This window comes from Hydra viridissima, unplaced genomic scaffold (genome assembly GCF_058129835.1).
Source record: "Hydra viridissima isolate aposymbiotic clone 2 unplaced genomic scaffold, HvirCarnegie_v1 scaffold_6, whole genome shotgun sequence".
In the NCBI taxonomy this organism is placed as follows: Eukaryota; Metazoa; Cnidaria; class Hydrozoa; order Anthoathecata; family Hydridae; genus Hydra; species Hydra viridissima.
In genome coordinates, this window is record NW_028324305.1 from 4,592,860 (window position 1) to 4,612,395 (window position 19,536).

The 19,536-nt window shown below is 29.2% G+C and overlaps 3 protein-coding genes and 1 long non-coding RNA gene across 4 annotated transcripts in view; 3 read left to right on the forward strand and 1 right to left on the reverse strand.

Moving 5' to 3' along the window:
- LOC149886733 (intraflagellar transport protein 54-like) overlaps positions 1-19,536 on the forward strand; it is a 280,492-nt gene that overhangs the window by 66,592 nt on the left and 194,364 nt on the right. The gene's annotated exons all lie outside the window — the stretch shown is intronic.
- Positions 1,488-2,534, forward strand: LOC149886737 (transmembrane protein 151 homolog). Its single transcript, XM_090091124.1, has one exon. It carries the CDS (start codon positions 1,518-1,520, stop codon positions 2,484-2,486), a length of 969 nt encoding a protein of 322 aa, XP_089947250.1. The 5' UTR covers positions 1,488-1,517; the 3' UTR covers positions 2,487-2,534.
- Positions 4,125-5,715, reverse strand: LOC149886738 (uncharacterized). Its single transcript, XR_016453795.1, has 2 exons — positions 5,543-5,715; positions 4,125-4,718 (listed from the first exon to the last, which is right to left on the reverse strand). It is a non-coding gene; the product is annotated as an uncharacterized LOC149886738 (long non-coding RNA).
- On the forward strand, positions 6,555-18,133 carry LOC149886739 (uncharacterized). The gene is made up of 6 exons (XM_090091427.1): positions 6,555-6,727; positions 7,164-7,381; positions 10,338-10,739; positions 11,091-11,210; positions 14,456-14,519; positions 18,026-18,133. The coding sequence occupies exons 3-6, from the start codon at positions 10,528-10,530 to the stop codon at positions 18,131-18,133; spliced, it is 504 nt and encodes a 167-aa protein (XP_089947553.1). The 5' UTR covers positions 6,555-6,727; positions 7,164-7,381; positions 10,338-10,527.

The following is a 19,536-nucleotide window of genomic DNA, read 5'->3' on the forward strand; positions in this document are numbered from 1 at the left end:
CTAACATTGAAATTAGCTTCTCCTACACTGTGTATAATACGATAAATTGTGTTGGTAGAGATTCCATGACACCATGACAGTCTCTGAGAACATGAAAAAAAACATTTGTGCAGATAAAATGAAGAAATACCATTATCTGGAAACGTACTGAAATTCTTTTATTTTGTTTAGTATAATGTTGCAAATCATCTTTAAGCCTCGTTTCTAAAAATCTAATAAAGCTCTTGGGACTCGATACTGCTCTCGAAAAACGTTGTCAGAAACATCTTCGTTAAAAAAGCGGCCATTAAGTTAAAATGAAATTGAAAAACAAAATAAAAATATAATTTCTGCGCCTATTTAGTATGATTTCTGATTTTGTTCGATAAAAAATCATTAAAAAAAAACATCAAAATTTAGTAATTTTAAGTAATGTTTTAAACACCAACCTCTCGAGGCAATCGGTGGCAAAGCTCATTTTCTGCAACTTCGAAATCTAAGTCTTCGTCCGAAAAAATTGAATCAATGTTCCTATTTTAATTGTACACAGTTTTTTTAAACATCAAATACTAGAATGTAAAAATATTTTTGAAAATAGAATAGACAGCACAACCTACTTAACAACTAATAAAGTTTATTAAGTAGCCCTACTAAACAAAAATTAAAATAAAAATTGCTATTAATGACGTATTACGAATAAAAAATGTCCGTGAATTTTAATGAGGTATACGTTTTATGCTTTAGAGCAATGGCCGAAAAAAATACAAACACCGATAAATTCTTCGAGTTAACGCATTTTTTTATGAAAAAATTATTTACATAAAAAATTGCGTTTTTAAGAAAGATTTTTTTTCTCGAAAAAAACTTCGAATTGTTTATAGCATTGGCCGCAGTTCTTTTCTCCCATTACGAAACCTACTTTTAAATGATTGTCATTGAAGAGTATTTGAATATCTACAGATCTGAGTAAGCAGCTAAATGTTCTGATATCGTTATTAATTGAACTTTGGAATAACAGTTTTATGGTATTGTAAATTATTGTGAAGTGTCAGACAAGTGGTCACGAATAATGCTGTCGTCATATATCGTTAGTGCGAGCCTAATTCTATGAAATAAAGGCTTGTTAAAATTGTTTGACTCGTGTCAAAGCTTAATTTTAGACTTTTTTATATGTTAAATATTTTCTGACGTGTTTTTCCTTACATTACAAACAACAATTTTTTTTTAATGCTGTTAAAAAGAATTCAAAATACAACAGCTTAAAATATTTTCTTCAAAGCATGGCCTTTCCTTATAACTATTCGCTTTTATCTAGAACATCAACGTCTAAATCGGACACAGCAACTAACCCGAAAATTATAATTTCAAACACAATTAAATCAAATGGCAATCAAACTCTACCTTCATAACTTCAACATATTTAAAATATTTTTCAACATGAAATTAAATATATAACTTTTAAGTTTAGTTCAGTTAAAGAATAATTGAATTTTGTGTTTAAAAGTTTCTTCTCTTTTTATGCAAACTTTTTTTTAGATATGTGGCTACTCGTTTGCTTTAGAACAGCTGTAGCTATTTTTAATCTTCAGAAATATGGACCGGTTACATTTTCATATGCAGATATGGTCGTTTATGTTGCAGCACCATTTTTTTACTTGTTCATTTTAATAGAGGCCCAGTTTTGCAGTGAGAAGGAATATCTTGATAGCACTTATAACGGCGATGAAATATTTCACTACTTAGATTCGATCTACGACAAAGAACCTCAAATTTTTGTAACTATTGAATGCTATCATTTTGAGACTAGGACTCGCGTTATCACGTATACTGATTCTCAAGGTAACAATCAATCCAGAGTTGAAACCTACCAAGTAAAAGTTACTACATTTACCGAAACGAAACAGTTTTGTATTAAGTCTTGGCGAGATGTCTCTGATCGCAGTCAAGTACCAAATACTCAAACTAAAGTTATGCGTGTTAAATTAACAAAGAAATTCACCTTTGCGGATCAACAAACATATGACGATTTTTCAAACTTCGAATTGAGTTTAATTGCTAGAAATAGAATTAGAGACACCCATATAGAATCCTCCACCGAAATCAATATAAATGGTTTTAAAGAGCGTGTAATGGGGGTTGCTGGTAATCGTCCGTTTTGGATGAACAAAGTTTGCTTCCAACTTACTCATCTCTTGGCCCTATCATGGCCATACAGATGGCTAATGAGGTTTGGCACGCAACGAATAGAGCATTTAATTAACAAAGAAATTTCCTCATCTTCATATCAATCTTCAAATATTAGTTTGGCTGAAGAAAATTTTTCTCCTAATCAGCCCCTCCTGGGCCCCTCATTCAATTCAGCACAAATTGGATTTCAGCCGTTTCCAGCTGAAATACAACATGATAGCCAACGTAACAATTTATGTCAATACCCCAACGTTTTAGAAAACCCTGGAACAATGAAGTTTACACCCCCTCAATCATATCCTTATAATCAAAACTATTGAAAGTATTGCATAAATCGGTAAAAAACTGAAAGGCGAGAATTGTTAATAGTGGTGACAAAGTAAAATACGAAATTGATGTAAGAAAGCTTAGGACAATTTTTAATAATTATCAATGTTTTGCGTTATTATAACTTTTATTATTACTTCCTTTTCTGTAAACACTGACTATGTATAGCGATTGTTATTATGATCAAACAATTGTTTAAAAGCATATTGGTTTTTCCTTAATAATGTTAACAATAATAACAATAATAACAATAATAATAACAATAATAATAACGATAATAATAAAAATAATAATAATAACAATAACAATAATAATAATAATAATAATAATAACAATAATAATAATAACAATAATAATAATAACAATAATAATAATAATAATAATAATAATAATAATAACAATAATAATAGTAATAATAATAATAATGATAATAGTAGTAATAATAATAGTAAAAATAGTAATAATAATAGTAATAATATAATAGTAATATAAATAATAATAATAATAATAATAATAATAATAATAATAATAATAATAATAATAATAATAATAATGATAATAATAATAGTAATAATAATAATACAGTAAAAAAAAAATTTAAAATAAGGAATTTATGCTTTTTTAGTCTGATTTTCAAGAGACTTTGAACATTGATAATAAATATAACTATTTATCAAACTAATGCACATCTGTAGTTTGGTTATAAACTTTTAAACAAAAGCTTATCAGTATATCAGGAATTACCGATGAACTGCTGAATGTCTTTCAGCAACTGATCAATGAAATTCATAACTGGATAATCTTTATCAATTAATTTCAATAATTATCTCTAATACAACCAGTATCAGCTCATGCTTGACATATCTTTGTTCTTTTAAACTTTTTAGTTCAGGTTGCGCTCAGAGATGTTCCAATTTCCGTCAAGTTTTTTAAATTAAACTTTCACCAGGAGAAAAGCAACCTCCTCAGGTTTGGCTTCGATTGTCAAAAGTAGGATTATATCAGGCAAAAAAATTATTTTTTTGCTAACTATTCGGCAGGTTAGAATTATTTTCTTCTATCTCCTATTTTAAACGTTGGGAGAAAATGAGTTGTTAATTTTAGTAAGTAATGATTACTACAAATAAATTACTTAATAACTAATCCTTTAAATAATTTTATTTCTGAATAATTTAATTAAATCATTTAGAAAAAAATTTTTTGAAAATAAAGTGTATTTTAAAATTAATTATTACTTACTAAAATGAACAACTCATTTTCTTCCAACATTGAAAATGAAAGATAGAACAAAATAATTATAACTTGACGTATTGACAAGTTTTTCATTGAAGACAAAGGAAAAAAAATTTTGAACAGTTTTTTTTCTCCCAGTACGAAACCTACTTTTAAATGATTGTCATTGAAGAGTATTTGAATATCTACAGATCTGAGTAAGCAACTAAATGTTCTGATATCGTTATTAATTGAACTTTGGAATAACAGTTTTATGCTATTGTAAATTATTGTGAAGCGTCAGACAAGTGGTCACGAATAATGCTGTCGTCATAATTCGTTATTGCGAGCCTGAATTCCATGAAATAAAGGCTTGTTAAAAATGTTTGACTTTTGTCAAAGGTTAATTTAAGAAAGACTTTTTGATATGTTGAATATTTTCTGACGTGTTTTTCCTAACATTACAAGGAACAACTTTTTTTTAATACAATTAAAAAGAATTCAACATACAACAGCTTAAAAATATTTTCTTCAAGGCATGGCCTTTCGTTAAAATAATTCGCTTTTATCTAGAACATCAGCGTCTAAATCTGCCACAGCAACTAACCCGAGAATTATAATTTCAAAAATAAACAAAAAACAATAATATCAATATTGCCAATAATAATTACAATAACAATAGCTGTGATAATAATAACACCAATAATATCAACAGTACCAGAACACATAAAACGCAATGCATATTAACAATAAGTAAAGAAAAAAAAACACGAAGAAAAAATTCACTTCAGCTTTATATACGGAGTTGTATTAATAAATGTTATTTTCAACACAAGAAATTTCCACCAAAAGTGGAATTTTTAGTTCTTTGAAAGACCAATAATTTGTAGAATGTATAAGAACAGTGTGATTATGTCGATGTACAGGTTCAAAGCAGCAAAGATGTATTCCTCAGGGCTGATTGAATACTTTTTGCCTCCTCCGATCATGAGCTGTGTATCCATCACCAAATACTAAAATCAACGAAGTTAAAAAGTTTACTTTTAAACAGTTTAAATAAAGTTAAAGAAATTTTAAATCCGAAAGCAAAAAATGATTTGATGAAAAAATGCAAAAAATGTTTTAATAAAAAAAATGTTAAAATGAAGTTATGGTTTAAATGTTATCCTTAAGACGACTTAAAAAAATTCTCAAAAAATATTTTCTTATATTATCTCTCATCAGATTTGTTTTATTCAATTGCCACCACAAGTTATTTATATATGAACAGTGAGATTGTAATTTTTTACGCTGTTTTTTTTTACATTTGTTTAGTTTCTTTTTATGGCATTATGTTCATATAAAACAATTAAATGTATTTTTTATTTTCTTAAAAAAAGAACCTTTAGCAATAAGTCAAAACTTTGACATGTCGCAGTGCAATTATACCTCCTAAGCAATAAAACAATCAAAGAAAAACACATGATTGCTCGTCTGGAAGCACACAACCTAACCCATGCCATATATCAACCACTTTCTATCAAAAACAGTATTGAGGAAAAAGTGGCTGTGAGGATACAAAAGATATCGATTAGGAAAATTGCTCTAACCTAGGCGGTACAATTTAAATAAAAACAGGTCAAAATTTTAACTGAAGACGGGTAAACAATTAAACAATACGAGCCGCATGTACCCGTAAAAAAGATGGCGACAAATTTTAACACATAATTAGCTCAGTTTCAAATAATATGTCAATGTAGTATATGTAAATCCAAAAGAACTATATAAGTTAATGATCACCATTAAAACGTTACAAACTTAAAAGATCCAAACCAATCAAACAATTTTAAAAACTCACCAGTGAAAGCCATATTTTTATTTTACTTTTATCCAAAGATCCTAGCTCAGTTAGGAAATTAAAAAACACATTAAAACATTACGATTGGCTTATATTTTAAACTATTTAACCAATAAGAATATGTACAACATTCACTTAGAACTACCACTTCATGTTTATCATTAAATGTTGAAGTAATTGTTCAACATTAAATCTGAAAACAAAAAAAAAAATAAAATATGCTTTTTTAGATTTGTTTATATCATTCAAGTAATTCTATCGTAATTCCAATCAAAAATCTTTTTTCATGCAGCTTATACTTGTGAATTATTTTTTAAATTAAATTTTAAAAATAAAAGCTAAAAGAGAATAGTTACACATGGTTAATCTACTTAAAATACTTTTAAACTTTTATACTGGATGTGTGTTACCGATCCAAACCTTGTAATAGAATGTTTTAAACTTTTATACTGGATGTGTGTTACCGATCCAAACCTTGTAATAAAATACGTTTAAACTTTTATACTGGATGTGTGTTACCAATCCAAACCTTGTAATAAAATACGTTTTAAACTTTTATACTTTAAATATGTTTTAAACTTTTATACTGGATGTGTGTTACCGATCCAAACCTTGTAATAAAATGTTCTATATATGAAATGTTCTACGATGTATAATTGCTAACAACATATTTCGTATTAATTATTTTGAAATATTTTTTTAAATCCGAATGCTGTTTGTAAGAATTGTTGAGAATAAGTTTCCGAAAGGACGTACTCTTTTTTTTTTTTTTTTTTTTCTTACAAAAAAACAATTTTATGAACTCAAAAACAAAAACCTAAAAAATGCCTCTCAAATAGAGAAAAAAAATTATTTTAGGTTACAACCATTTATTTCAAATTCATGACTTTCTCATCAATCATTCAGAATGAACGAAATTAATAATGAAAACAATGCTGAATTAATATGTATTAATGTTACTGCTACTGTTTTAACAACAAAGTCAACAAGATCAACTTCTGAACATTCATTTATTTGTTTCCTCCTGCTATGCCAATAATCTCTAGAATGTAAATAAATAGCATGATGATATCAAGGTAAAGATTGAGAGCTGCAAAAATGTAATCTTCTGGAGATATGCTGTATTTCTTCTCCCCACCCATCATCATTTGTGTATCAAACAGAAGCAAGCAGTATGATTTTATGGTAGATTTTAAATTAACTTTTTTTTTTAATTTTTTAAAATGTTATTTAACGATTTTAAAAATATTTTGGATTGCTTTTAGTCAGTTTTCATATTGACTTGATATGAAGTTTAACTCCCATTTAGTGAACTTTTTTTTCTTACCTAAAATCAACAGATAAACCTTTCAAAGATTTTTGTTTTAACTTTCAAAAAGTTAAATGGTATTAACTGTTATTTGTGAAAAAGCCTTTTGTTAAATGGTAGTTCACTGTCCTTTGTAAAAGTTAAACTAAAAGTCAATGTTAGTCATGTTCATTTAGAATTTTATGAAAAAGTTAACAATATTTTAGTTACAAACTATATAGTTAAAATGTTTTTTATGACATAACTTTTTAACAGTTATACTTATTGAATTTTTCTTTGATTTCTCTATTGAAGTTTTCTTTTTGTGTTTAGATCTTGATTTTAATTTATTTCCTACTGACAGTATCTTAGCCATATCATAGTATATTTCAAACAAAGCATAATTGGAATGTAAATGTCTCAAATAAAATTTCTTGTTTGGCAGAAGGTCAAAACACTTCTCAAATAAACGCAACATCATCATGGTTATACTTGTGCAGTAAACACTGGCCCGAATTGTTTAATTATTATTTTGTCCACTTGAATGGCAGGTACTTTTATATCCATAACTTTAACTTACATTTATTCCCTTAATAAATTGTAATCAGTCAAATATTTTAGTAGGATTCTATGAAATTCATTTTGTTTTTTATATGCAAATAGGCTGACCTTATTTAGACAAAAATGAGATAATTGAATCACAAAAACAGGACAATCAAAAAGTAAAATAATGAGCTTACAATTGTTAAGTGATAAGCCATAAAAAGGTTTTCTTAGATGTAGAACCACTTCTAGGATTGTACCACAAAAATTTCTCCAATAAAGTAATCTTATGCAGAAAAGTTGGATCCTTCACTTTGTTATAAACAATATTACACTCCGCATCACAATTTTTTCTTACATTTAACATTCATTGTTTCAACCATTATTCTAGGTTTCTCTTCTTTTCATATACTGTTTGTAACAGAAAATATCCTCTCAACAGGTCTTTTAACTTTAGCTGTGGTGCCCAGTAAACACATTGTTTCCGATGTATGGAGATAATATGATAAGCAAAATGAGATTTAGTTGTCCCAATTTTGTCACTTTCACTATTCCATAATGTCTTGCTATAAACCAGCTAATACTTTTAACTGAAGCCTTAGTTTTTTCTGTAATTGCATCTTTCTTGCTAAATATATGTTGGTTGATGTGACTTCTACCACAATATGTTATAGAAGAGTGTATGTTACAATGTTTGTCAACCACTTTTGTTCAGTCTTCAATCTGAAGATCTTCATTAAAACTAAAATTTCTTCTCTTTGACATAGCAGGGATAGAAGAAAATTATTTTAAACTTAGAAACTATATACACTGCGACCATTTTCTATAGAAGCATGTGGATTATGTCTTAAAAACGTACTTAACTTTATCTTTATAGTGTATTTCAATAAACTATAAATAAAATATCAAAAAATAATGAAAAATATCAAAAAACACTATCAAATTTGAAACAAGGTCAATCGTAAATGAATTAAATTCAAAAGATAGCTGACTATTTTCTATAGATCCAAAAAAATGTTTTAATCACATTTTTAGTACTCGATTGGACCTCCTTTGTGCTCAATTACTTGATAAATTCGTTTTGGCATACTTCCCACCAAGTTTTCCAGCATTTTTGGCTCCATATCCTTCCAGCATTCTGATACTGCTACTTTTAGCTCTGCCACAGAGTTATATTGCTTTTGGTCAGCATAGATACGTCTTACAATGATTCCCCAGATGTTTTCAACAGGATTCAAATCTGGACTGCAAGCAGGCCGCCACATTTCCTCATTTTTTTTAACTTCAAACCAAGCTTTAGTCTCGTTAATAGTGTGAATGCATTGTCTTGTTGAAAAACAAACTTTTTGCGTCGATATTTGCTTTTAAGTAGAATCAAACATAATTTTAGCACACCAATGTATTCAGAACTTTTCATTTTTCAAGATGTAAATGCTAAGTTTAACTTTCCTGCGGCACAAAATCCAAGCCAAACCATCAAAGGTTCACCACCGAAATTTCTTGTCAAAAAATATTTGGGTTCTCTCCTCAAGTCACGCCAGTAACCACTAAAACCATCAGGCTCATCAAGATTAAACTTTTTCTCGTCCGAAAAAATCACCTGGTATTGAAAACAAGAATATTCAGCTATTTAGACTTCTTACGTATTTACTTCTGTTTGTGAACAGGGTTCAAATTCGGTGCTTTATTCATTTTTGATCGTACAATGTGTGGGCTGTCTTTAAGAACTTTCCTAATCGTCTTATTGCAAACATTTAAACCCAAATCTGACTTAATTGCTTTCAAACTTTTTGATGAATTTGATGCGACTCGAACAATTCTGCGTTTTTCACGGCCTGAAATTTTAGATTTCTTTGGTTTCCTCTTGATTGTTGCATAATCTGTTGGATTTTTCAAGAAATTACTGATAACGTGAACTGATCTTTTCAATTTCTAGCAATTTCTCAATTTGGAACTTTTTTTCTATGATAAGCCAATATTTGACCTTTTTCAATATAGGTAAGGACCTTTCCTTTCGGCATTTGGTTAAGTTTAACTTAATTTTGACTCACAAAATAAAAAATACTACAGAATATAAGAAATTTGCGACAAAACTTGTAAAAGCTTTAGTGCGTCTATAGAAAATTCCCACGTGAATATTAAAAATTTAGTTGTTTTAATAAAATCAAGACAATTAATAATCAGATGCATAATGGATCATTGTTTTCTTACATATACTTATTCAAAAGTACCGTTAGAACAATTTTATTACCACTGTAACACTGTAAATCCGCTAAATTCTACATGCGTCTATAGAAAATGGTTGCAGTGTATATGTATTATCTGTTTATAGGATATAGAATAATGAATTTCACTATATTTAATTTTAAAAGTTTATTTCTAAATAGTTAAAAATAAAACAAGAGTTGATAATTTATTTAACCATAACAAGAAGAGAAAAAGAAAAAAACTAGACATGGGTTATAAAATATAAGAAGTAAATTAAAATGATTGTTGCTGGCTTAATAAATAATGCAACACTAATGCTTTATGCTAGATTTTAGTTCATATTTATGCTTAGTAGAGTTGAAATATTATTATTTGCATAATTAAGATTGATTAATTTTTAAATATATATTTTTTTGAATTAAAATTGGGACAAAATTACCATTTTTGTTAAAATAACATATTGTTGCAAAATATGGAAAAAATGGTATATATTGTCAACCTATGTGTAATAGAACATATTGTCAAAGCGTAAAGTTTCATAATGCTGTATTTTCATGATAAGAAATACAATCATAATTTTTTTTTTCATTCTTTTATTTCACATTTATTTTTGCTGTCTTCTTTGTAAAAAAATTAAGTAATCTTTTTTATCTGTCATCAAAATTGGCAATAAAAAGCTGGTCAATTTCAAAATATGCAACTAAAATAAAATATGTAAAATATTTTTATGCTTTTTCTTTTTAAAATTAATTTTAGATCAATTATCATTCTTCCTGGAATTAATATAAATTTAAATATAACAGAGGTGCAGTTGACTCATTTCTATCGTGTTCTTCATCCTTCAACCTTTTGGAGTGTTTTTGTATCATACATCTCACAGTTATCAAACCCAGCTGTGGTTGCTTGTTGTGCTATTTTTTTAACCGTTTTATACAAGCTTATCAAGATGGCTCAAAAATGTGTAGCGAATTTTGGCAGAGGCACAAATGTTTATCCGAGTAAAATGAATAAACTTGCTGTCCCTAATAAAAGTTTTCTTTTTAAAATCAATGCAATAGTTGTTGATGAGGCTGATACATTGATTTGGTCATTTAATAATGGATCAATATATGTATGGGATTTGTACAAAAATACATGTATCTATTATATTGATAGAAGGTAAGTTTTTTTTGTTTCATGCAGGTTTTTGTGTAGTGATAAATTTCTGTACTAATTAAGCATAAATTATAATTATCTTTGAGCCAGTAAAAGTTCTTTTTCTTTCAATCCTGAACCTTTTTTTTGCATGAACACTTTTGTAGTGTTAAAAATCAAGTTTTATGAATATTTAATTTGATTTTCTTGATTTTACGTTTGACAAAACCTTTTCAAAGATTTGAAATTTTTGTTATTAATAGAAGCTAATTTGTTGTTCATTGTCTAATCAGTCTATGTTATCTTAGTTTGATCAGTTTGTGTTGTCCTAATGTTTTTAATAACTTATAATTTTTAAAATTCAATGCAATCAAGAACTTTTGAAGTTCAACTTTTGGGTTTACCAAGAAGTACCAGTACACGCTCATTAACCAATGAATATGCAGCTAATGACCAACTGAAGAACCAATTACCGTTAGCTGTTTGGTCTCTTGCGTATTTATGTATATATATATATATATATATATATATATATATATATATATATATATATATATATATATAAATACGCATTTTGTAAATTTCCAGCAATAGTTTTATCACATTTTTGGTTTAAAAAGTAAGTCTACAAAATAAATGTAATAGTTAAAAAAAACTTGCCTTTTAATTTGTTATAAAGATAAACTTTGATAGAGAATTCAAGTCTCAAATACTAATTTCACTTAAGTTTCAAGTGTACTTCAGCTGAAAATTTCAAAATATTGGTAATGAGAAAACTGTAAGACAATTGTCGCAAATGGACGCATTACTTAAGTAATGAGGCACTTTGCACACGCTAAATATCATTACGCCTGCGCATTGTAAACATTCATAGAACAACTCACTTTATGGTGTGTTTGCAGATATCAAGCCGATTAGGTTTTCAGACGGAACATAAGTTAATTTATTTTATTTTTCTGACCGACGTTGGACCGATGAAGTAAAACGATGCCGATCTTAAGCTGATATAAAACATGTCGGCAAGACATCGGGCCGACGTCCATGTGTTATCTAAAAATATCCCACCCAACATAAGACGACTTTAAGACGTATGTAACTTATCTTTAACTCCTCTAGAAGTCTGCAATAAGTTAAAGACGTGTTTAAGATGGCCTTTCCACACCTCATTAAGACGTCTTCCGACAACCAGTTTAAGACGTCCATAAGACATCTTAACAAGACGTCTGTCCGAACAACAAGTTTAAGACGTCTTTCGGAATAGCCAGTTTAAGGCGTCTTTAACACATCTTAACAAGACGTTTGTCAGAATAACCAGTTTAAGATGTCTTAAATCATGGATGTTTCCCACCCAACAACAAGTCGTCTTAAAGACAAAATTAAGACGACTTGAAATTGGTATTAAAGATGTCTTAAACTGGTCTCAAATGAAACATTGTAAGCTGTCTTATTTAAAACGTTTTAAAGCTGTCGTATTTAAGTTGTCTTAAAGACGGTTTAAAAAAACGTGCGTGTGTGTGTCTTTATTTATATATATATATATATATATATATATATATATATATATATATATATATATATATATATATATATATATATATATATATACATATATATATATATATATTTTTTTACAAAATATATAAATAACTTATATATAAAATGAATAAAAAAACACGAAGAAAAAAATAATTTGTCAGAGTTTTGAAGAATATATCAAAGCCAATTTATGGTAAAATGCAAGATTTACTAAGTATTTAATATTAACATAACATAATTTACCAGCTATATATAAACTAAACTTTATTTGACAAAAACTTGTGGGTTATTATGTGCTTTTTACGATAAATGAAATAATATATGAAATATGAAAAACGAAAACATGAAATATCTGGCCGCATTTTGCAAGAAAATTATAAATTTGAATAACTTCTTAAAAGGTTTTGCATTATAAAATGAATTATAAAAAAGTCTGGAGAGTGAAAGACCAAGCTGGTGAACGGTCTAAAGAATTGAATGAAACCAGATCTTGACAAAAAACTTGAAGCTTTTTTATATTCCGCTACACCTCTTTTAGACATTTTAAAATTATCCTTACAGGTCTATTTTATCATTGACAGACTTTGTTTACACGAAAAAAGGAGCCAAAAATTGAAATTGTTTATTTTGAAAAAATGATAAAACCTTTTCGTGCTGGCAACTAATTTCCTTTACCTTGGTGTAATTTGTGTAGTAATTTGTCAACACGTCAAGTCGTTACTTTATTCTGAAAAGTCTTATTAAACAAATTCTATAAAAGTTTAAACTAATACAAAAAGTTTAAACTATAATAGCAAGTTGCACGTCCACTCTTATACTTCCATGCTTTAATTCCTTCCTTAATTGCGTCTTTAGTTACGTCTTTAATTCCAATTGCGGAAGAATGACAAGAATTGTGTGATTTAAAGTTATCCGGACAGTTTCATCTGACAATAAAATCACTTGTACACACTGTTAAAGTTAGAGCTTTTCTTTGTGATGCCCCAGCAGGATCGTTTTTAAAATAGACTTTTGCTCATACTGGATATTATTCTTGTGAAAGGAGAATTATCAAAAGTTCTTGGGAAGAAAGGGTGGTGTTTAATGAAGAACAAGAATTTTGCTAGTGAACAGATTACGATTTTAGCTGCCAGTCGTATAAGCATTATCAGAAATATAAGTCTCCCCTTAAAGCTGCTGGTATTAAATGTGTTTTCGGATTTCTGCTTTGACGAAATGCAAAAGACCATCTAATAATTCAAAAGAGTTTTGAATTATTACCGTAAAGGTCCTATGGCTAGGTTATTACAAGCACAGATTTCTGAGAAACTAATTGAATTTAGAAATTAGATTGTTCACTAATGATAAATTTCAACGTGGATGGACAGAGAGGCGGAAAGAGAAGTTTTAAAGAAACCCACCTTTATAAATGTATAATTGATAAGTGTCTTCTAAGGCTGCTTTCCAAAAAAACAATGATTTTCTTGCGGCTGTGCGTGAGACATATCCAAAGGAATTAGAGAAGACTGTTCATAAAATTATTCAGAACATGTTAAAAGCGCACCAGCATTACGAAAATCTTTTTAAAGATATAATCTTGCACGCTTTTTTGTGGATGCTCTGAAATATTTCTATAGTAAATCATGTATCTTTTTTTCAGTTATTGCATTTGGATAGTTCATATTTTCACACCTTTCTATATTTTGTCACCACCTTGCAGTCTCCTTCCAATACAATATAAATATATATTTATGCTGTATTAGAAGGAGACTGGAAGGTAATATATATATATATATATATATATATATATATATAATATATATATATATAAATATAAATATATATATATATATATATATATATATATATATATATATATATATATATATATATATATATATATATAAAATATATATATACACACGCCCTTTTAAGCCGTCATTAATACGCGTTAAATAAAACGACTTTAAGACGTCTGAAATAAGATAACTGTAAGACGTTTTAGTTAAGACGACTTACAGTGTTTCATTTGAGAACAGTTTAAGACAACTTTAAGATGTCTTAAATAAGATGACTTACTAAGTTTCATTTGAGACCAGTTTAAGAAATCTTTAAGACAAATTTTAAGATATCTTCAATTTGTCTTTAAGACGGCTTGTTGTTGGGTGGGATATCCGTTCAGTTAATGTTTATATTTGTATTATAGTGACCTCCTTTTTCAATAGCGTACCTGAAAACGATGAAGATGTAGTGCAAATGTTTTTTGAAGCATTAAAACAAAATATTAAAGTTATATGAAACATCAAATTGAAAGGGATTATATTTGGAAAAGATGAGAAGAATGATATTGAAAGTGCAACAAAGTGCTAAAAGTGTCAATTTATCTTCACTAAAAGTAATTAAAAAAACAAAAGATCATTGACACTGCACTGAAAAATACAGAGGAACAGCTTGCAGTCTTAAATTAAAGAAATCTTGCAGTCTTAAATTAAAGAAATCAAGTTTCACTTCCTTAGTTTTTCACAATCTAGGTGGGCATGATAGTCAGCTACTCATAAAGAATCTTTGTAAAGGTGACTCTGATTAGAGTGTCATACTTTTAAAGAATTTTGAATTTTTAAAAATAACAATTTTGGGAGTGATTTTATTATGTAGTAGGTATTTCTAAGCAACATTCAAATAAAACTTTTCATTTTTTATTTTTTTTTATTTTAGGTAAAAATGAACTTTAAAATTGCAAAATTTAAATAAACACCGTTAAAATGAAAATAATAAATAAAGTTATGTTACATTTTTATAATACGTGGTTGTTACAACATTCTAACAGAGATAATTTTTTTTAAAATATATATGCGTTACTGACTATTTGAAAAAATACTTTTTACTGTACTAAAAAACCATGCAAAATAGGCAAAATTTAATGTTTTGTCCATGGGCAACTACCCAGCTAACACAAAACCTTCAAGTACGTTCAAAGAACGTTGGAAACGTTCTTAGAACGTGCCCGACCGTTTCTAACGTTCTACGAACGTTTCTTGAACGTTTTATGTTAGCTGGGTATATACTTTTTTTATGTTTCATATGGCATCTTCAGCCAATTGCAACTTCAAACTAAAGAATGCTTATTTCATATGAGAAGGTGTTGCAAAAAATAGCACCAATTAAAGTCTGAAAACAATTACACCTAAACAGTTTGCTCATGTGTGTTAAATCATTTGCGCTCATGCATGAGGCTGATAAGCAAAGAAAACATATAGTTTCATTGTCTTATACTCGAAATATATTCATCAATAGGTTTCATTTAATAATCTTTTGGCTTTCGAAAGTTATAATTATGAAAAATTTACAACCCTCATTTTAGAAAGGGTAGAAGTTTACAACTTCTACCCTTGCTAAGATGAGGGTTGCAAATTTTTTATGATCATAACTTTTGAACACTAAAAAAGTATTATATGAAATTTAAAACCTGCAGATGAACTACCTGAAACTGTTATATGTGAAACATCAAAATGTTGTGTGGACGCACACGGATTTGTCAGAGTATACTACAGTTACATAAAATGTTAAAAAGAAAACAAGTTTTGATGGAAAATAAAATTTTCACTAAAATAAAGCTTGAATATCAGCTCTAAATAGTTTGATTAAATATTTCTTGGATTTCAGATTTTGAACAACATGTCTGTGCTCTATTTTTGCTTTGAAAAAACCATTGCCTTTCTGAAAACTATTAACAGCTGCTGCTACTGCTGCTTCAGTAACTTGCTTTACAACTCTCTCACATGACTGGGTGTAGAGAAGATAGTAAGGTACTTCCATAGGAAAATCTATTACTTTTTATAAATCTTTTTTTGTCATTTGGCATGTGAAAACGGCTCCAAGACATGTTCATGATTCTAGTCAATGAGTTCAAGTAGAGTCACAGCACCAACGTTGAGTGTAGGTTTTTTTCGGTTTCTAACACTTGCATCACCTTGCTCTGAATGTCCTCTAACTTTCAGATCATGTTAACTACAAAAGTTCTATTTTTATTCGATGAGCTTGCAAGAAGAGAAATAAGAAGAGGCTCAGAATGAGGATGAATTTTTTTGAATTGTTTTTGTAATAGCATCCTTAACTTCGACTGTTTGATCGCCTAATAAATAAAGAAATTTGATTAGATGATGGGACCCATCAACAATAGAGTGTCTCACCTTGATTCTAAGCCACACATGAAAGCATACTTGAGCCACAAACTAAGAAAGAACTTTTAGAATTTTTAAAATATCACTCTCCAAGCCATGTTCAATATTGTAAAGCCAAAGGATTGCCTGACAAGTTGTGAGCTACCTGTTATGGCAAAAATATCCACATTTTTTGTTGGCAATTAAAGTATTCTAGATACTTTATTCAAGACAAGAAACTAACTTGAAGCTTAATAAAGTGTTGGTTTACATATACTTCAAAATCTCAACTGGAATTTTAATCAGAGGTTCAATATGTCTTATTGGTTTAAACTTTATTAGTCGTTTTAAATGATTTACTTTTGATTAAAGTTTGCCTATAGGCCCTTTAAATCCATCCTTGGAGTTTAGAGACATTTTCTTCCGATAAGCATCTCCAAATGAGTTGACACTCCGCCATCTTTACCAGACCCAATCATTGAGTTTGAGGAATCTGATCCAATCGCAATAATATTTTGATTACATCCTTTTTGAACCATTCCGTTATAAAGCCCGATTGTAGCTTTTTTAACTTGTTTGTTTAGACCCTTAAGGTGTGTAATGGGTCAAGCAGCTTCCATCTGGTTCAGAAGTAATACTTATGTTATCTTGCTTTTCTATTCTTGGACAAATGCTTTAGTAATTGAATTCAATTTAAATTAGAGTAGGATCTTTAACCTGTCCTTCTATTTCTACCTTGTCTATTCGATTCATTTGGTATCCCGACTTTTCACCAACCTTATCTCTTGGAGATCTGAGCTATAATAAATAAAGTTATGGCACCTTAAAATCTTTAGAATAAATCCATAAAATGTGAACCCCTGCAGAACATATTTTAACCTCCTTACATGGAGAATTTTCATCGATCCATTTGGCTTAATTAGATGATTGTAGTTTTTATCGTTTTTTTAAATTTTTTAAGTTGATTTTTACAAAAAAAAAATGTTTTTTTATAATTTCTTTAATTCTTTTTTTGGTTGGCTATTGTTTAACTTACCCCAACCCAAAATAAAATCACTCCTCAAATGCCATTTTCAAAAATTTTTTAGTATGACGTCACCTAACGCTGGTATCAAAAATAAATATTCTTCAAAGAAGACCTTAAAATAGTTGAATCATTCAGTAACAAGTATTCAATATGAAAGAAAATCATCAGTGACAAAAAAACTTTGTTTCAAGTGCTAACGAAGCGGGCATTTCATTAGAAAGAGTGTATCTCAAATAAAATGTTTAAAACACAGACGCTATTATTGTGCTACATTATGTAGCACAATAATAGCGTCTGTGTTTTAAACAATTTATTTGAGATAAACTCTTTTCATCGGTACACAGAACTCCAATTATTAAGGGGTATCATCCAAAGCTTTAGTCCAATATTTGCTAAAAAGGTATTTAAAATTAATTGGCCAGATTACTGTGTTAACACTTCTTATGTCATGTTATTAGAATTATCTCTGCCAACTTTGAGGTTATTGTTTAGTTTAGCTATGCTATTGAATACCATGATACCAAAAATCAATACTGTGTTAAGTTGTAATTTATAGAAAATTTCGTTCTAGTATGTGATAATTATGATTTGTGTGTAAAATGGTTTAGGAGCCTAAAGAAGACTTAACTACTAGAAAAGGGGAGTTCTGGGACAAAAAGCTTGAATTTGGAACAAAACCTAAAAAGTTGGATCTTTGTAACAAAGTGTCTGCGTAACTTTTTGTAGCCCCGTCTTGCGCGTTTGACGGATTAAGAAAATTGATCAGTTTGTGGGAATTTAAATCTAAGTCCGCAGTGATGGTGCTCAACCCGTCAGTTTTGATGCGCATGCTCGAGCTGACGTCGACGTAATTTTTTGTGGCGGCGTCATGAAGATTGGTCGGTTCGTTCAAATTGATCGCTTTGTGAAAATTCAAATCCAAGTCCGCTGTTCCAATCACTGTTGCAGTTCCTCCTCCTGACGCATGCGTGTCCACATAATTTTTTGTGGCGGCATTGTGTGAGTAGGTTGGTTCTGCCAGGTTGATGATTTTGTTTGAATTGAAATCTAAATCTGCAGTAATGGTGCTGGACCCGTCTGTTTTGATATAAACGTTGCTTGTTGAGTCTGCTGCAAGATTGTCGAAATAAACGCTGAATTCGCTTCTGTTGAATTTGTCAATCATTTTTTAAACGGGCGAAATTTTTTTAAAATTCAATTTGCAATCATCAAAGGGTGTTGACAACGTCTTGAAAGCTTTTTCCCTCTTCACATTTTTTCAAGACGTAAAGACACAAGTGGCCGCAATAAAACGTGTTTCCAAATTGGACCCTTTCGCTGTTGTAAAAGACAGGGCTTTTTAAATAGTCGACGAGCTCGACGAGAGGGGGTTGAGCGTAAGAGTCAAAGCTGAAATTTGCGTCTCCGTCTTTGTACCAGCACACCCAATGAAATCCTCCCGTGCTCGAATCACCTGTGTTGATAATCCCGCATTCTTTTTTCTCGTTTTTTTTGGCAATTTGTCTCTGACAAAAACTCCTCGAAAGTTTTACAATTTCAGTTTTTTTGCTGCTTCCATCAATTGAAAATTGGTCAAAGCCTCGTTCGGCAGAATAACTCCTTCCACATTGATCATTTTGTTGTTCTTTTTTTTTTGTTCATTTTTTTAATTTGTTCATTTTTTTTGCCACTTACCTTTTGTTCCTTTTTTTTAATTCGTTTCCTCTTTTTTTTTTATCACTTACCTTTTGTTCTTTTTCTTTTAATTTGTAGTGGCCATAAGCCAACGTGTGTATTCCATCTTCCAAAATGATTCTTTTGTTGTCGTCGGAGATGAGAGAGACTTTGTTGATTTCTTCCGTATAAATGTCGTGCAAATGGGATCGGATGACGTTCATTTTGTTTACTTTTTCTTTTTTGGTTTCGAGGGTACACGCCTTTTATACAAAGCAAATTAAATTTTTCTCCTTCATACTATTTTGCGAGGTTTTTGAACTGTTCTGGCTTTAAATTTTTATACAAAGTATCCAAACTGAAGGAAAGGAATTTAATACTGTCGATGAACCTCAATTCAATTTTTTTTTCTTTGGGTTTTCCATCTTCCCCAATGTACTCTCCCACTTTGATTTTTTTCGAAAAG

Excerpts from the sequence above, each read along its gene's own strand:
- LOC149886737 (XM_090091124.1), top strand. The coding sequence starts at position 1,518 with ATGTGGCTACTCGTTTGCTTTAGAACAGCTGTAGCTATTTTTAATCTT.
- LOC149886739 (XM_090091427.1), top strand. The coding sequence starts at position 10,528 with ATGGCTCAAAAATGTGTAGCGAATTTTGGCAGAGGCACAAATGTTTAT. Across the intron at positions 11,211-14,455 it reads TTAGCTGTTTGGTCTCTTGC|CGTACCTGAAAACGATGAAG; the intron begins GTATTTATGTAT and ends CTTTTTCAATAG. Across the intron at positions 14,520-18,025 it reads CATTAAAACAAAATATTAAA|GAGCCTAAAGAAGACTTAAC; the intron begins GTTATATGAAAC and ends AAAATGGTTTAG.